Source organism: Salvelinus fontinalis, unplaced genomic scaffold, assembly GCF_029448725.1.
Source record: "Salvelinus fontinalis isolate EN_2023a unplaced genomic scaffold, ASM2944872v1 scaffold_0156, whole genome shotgun sequence".
In the NCBI taxonomy this organism is placed as follows: Eukaryota; Metazoa; Chordata; class Actinopteri; order Salmoniformes; family Salmonidae; genus Salvelinus; species Salvelinus fontinalis.
Window position 1 is genome coordinate 55,251 of NW_026600365.1, and position 1,874 is coordinate 57,124.

Consider the following 1,874-nt stretch of genomic DNA (forward strand, 5'->3'; position numbering starts at 1 on the left):
GGTCCTCTGAAATCACCAGTTAACTATGTTGTTTTACTGTATGGTGGGGTCCTCTGAGATCACCCAGTTAACTATGTTGTTTTACTGTATGGTGGGGTCCTCTGAGATCACCCAGTTAACTATGTTGTTTTACTGTATGGTGGGGTCCTCTGTGATCACCCAGTTAACTATGTTGTTTTACTGTATGGTGGGGTCCTCTGTGATCACCCAGTTAACTATGTTGTTTTACTGTATGGTGGGGTCCTCTGTGATCACCAGTTAACTATGTTGTTTTACTGTATGGTGGGGTCCTCTGTGATCACCAGTTAACTATGTTGTTTTACTGTATGGTGGGGTCCACTGAGATCACCAGTTAACTATGTTGTTTTACTGTATGGTGGGGTCCTCTCTGATCACCTGGCAGAGCATGGTGCTTGAAACTACAGGATCATGGCTTGGACTAATATTGGGGCCACCCATATGAACAATGTACGCCTGCATGACTGCAAGTCGCTTTGATAAAAGCTTCTGCTGAATGGCCTACAGTATGACATCACCATTATTCATGATGGTGAGGGAAGCACCTTACAAAACAACAGAAGGATTTCAGAGCAAGAAAAAAATCATCCAGCCTAAAATGATGTAGTACAGTACAACAAATGGTACCAGGTAGAAAATACTGTGTTCCTCTTTAAATAGGTTTGTTGTGATATGATTTAGATGTGTTAACTGTAAACAAGATGGCTAGTTGGCACCCTTAATACAGCTGGCCCTAGAATACAGCAACTAGATCAAATACACAGCAACAAATGATCATTAAAATGGAGTCCACCCATCTGTAGCCAACTAGAGCTAAGAAGCCTAGAGGCAGGTTCCGAAAGTGTCATTTGAGAATTGATTTGTGACATTCTTGAAAGATGAACAAGGTCACCGGTGATATCATTGTGGCTCTGTATCTTCACATGCCACTACACAGTAGGATTGAATCAGTCCCATGACTCACACACACACACACACACGCACACACACGCAGCACATGAACACACACACATGCACACACACGCAGCACATGAACACACACACACACCTCTCAGTTCAGTAAAAATGGACGGTGGAGATGAGAAAGACAGTGTCAGCGGTTCTCTAGTCATCTGTTTCTCCGAGGTGCTTTCTGCAGGTTGAAGAGGACCTTTGAATCAGCATCCAGGACCAGCATCCCAGGATATACCAACAGCTTTTCTATAGAAACCAATTCACTCCCCAACATCATTAACTAGACAAGAGAACTAGTGGGATCCACCCTGCAGAAGTAATGGAACAGCAATGGAAGGATGATTCTACATCTGTAGTGTGGTCCATCCTGTCTATTGTAATATCAACCCTGTCTACTGTAATATCCACCCTCTCTACTGTAATATCCATCCTGTCTACTGTAATATCCACCCTGTCTACTGCAATATCCACCCTCTCTACTGTAATATCCACCCTGTCTACTGTAATATCCACCCTGTCTACTGTAATATCCAACCTGTCTACTGTAATATCAACCCTGTCTACTGTAATATCCACCCTGTCTACTGCAATATCCACCCTCTCTACTGTAATATCCACCCTGTCTACTGTAATATCCACCCTGTCTACTGTAATATCCACCCTGTCTACTGTAATGTCCACCCTGTCTACTGTAATATCCATACTGTCTACTGTAATATCCACCCTGTCTACTGTAATATCCACCCTGTCTACTGTAATGTCCACCCTGTCTACTGTAATATCAACCCTGTCTACTGTAATATCCATCCTGTCTACTGTAATATCAACCCTGTCTACTGTAATATCCACCCTGTCTACTGTAATATCCACCCTCTCTACTGTAATATCCACCCTGTCTACTG

General features: G+C 43.0%; 1 protein-coding gene across 1 annotated transcript in view; it reads right to left on the bottom strand.

Annotated features, from left to right (window-relative positions):
• Positions 1-736: 736 nt before the first annotated feature.
• The window catches only part of minar1 (membrane integral NOTCH2 associated receptor 1), a 63,417-nt gene continuing 62,279 nt past the window's right edge, over positions 737-1,874 (bottom strand). Inside the window, exon 6 of the mRNA XM_055912317.1 lies at positions 737-751. Within this exon, the coding sequence (XP_055768292.1) occupies positions 737-751 (15 nt within the window). The remainder of the gene's footprint in view (positions 752-1,874) is intronic.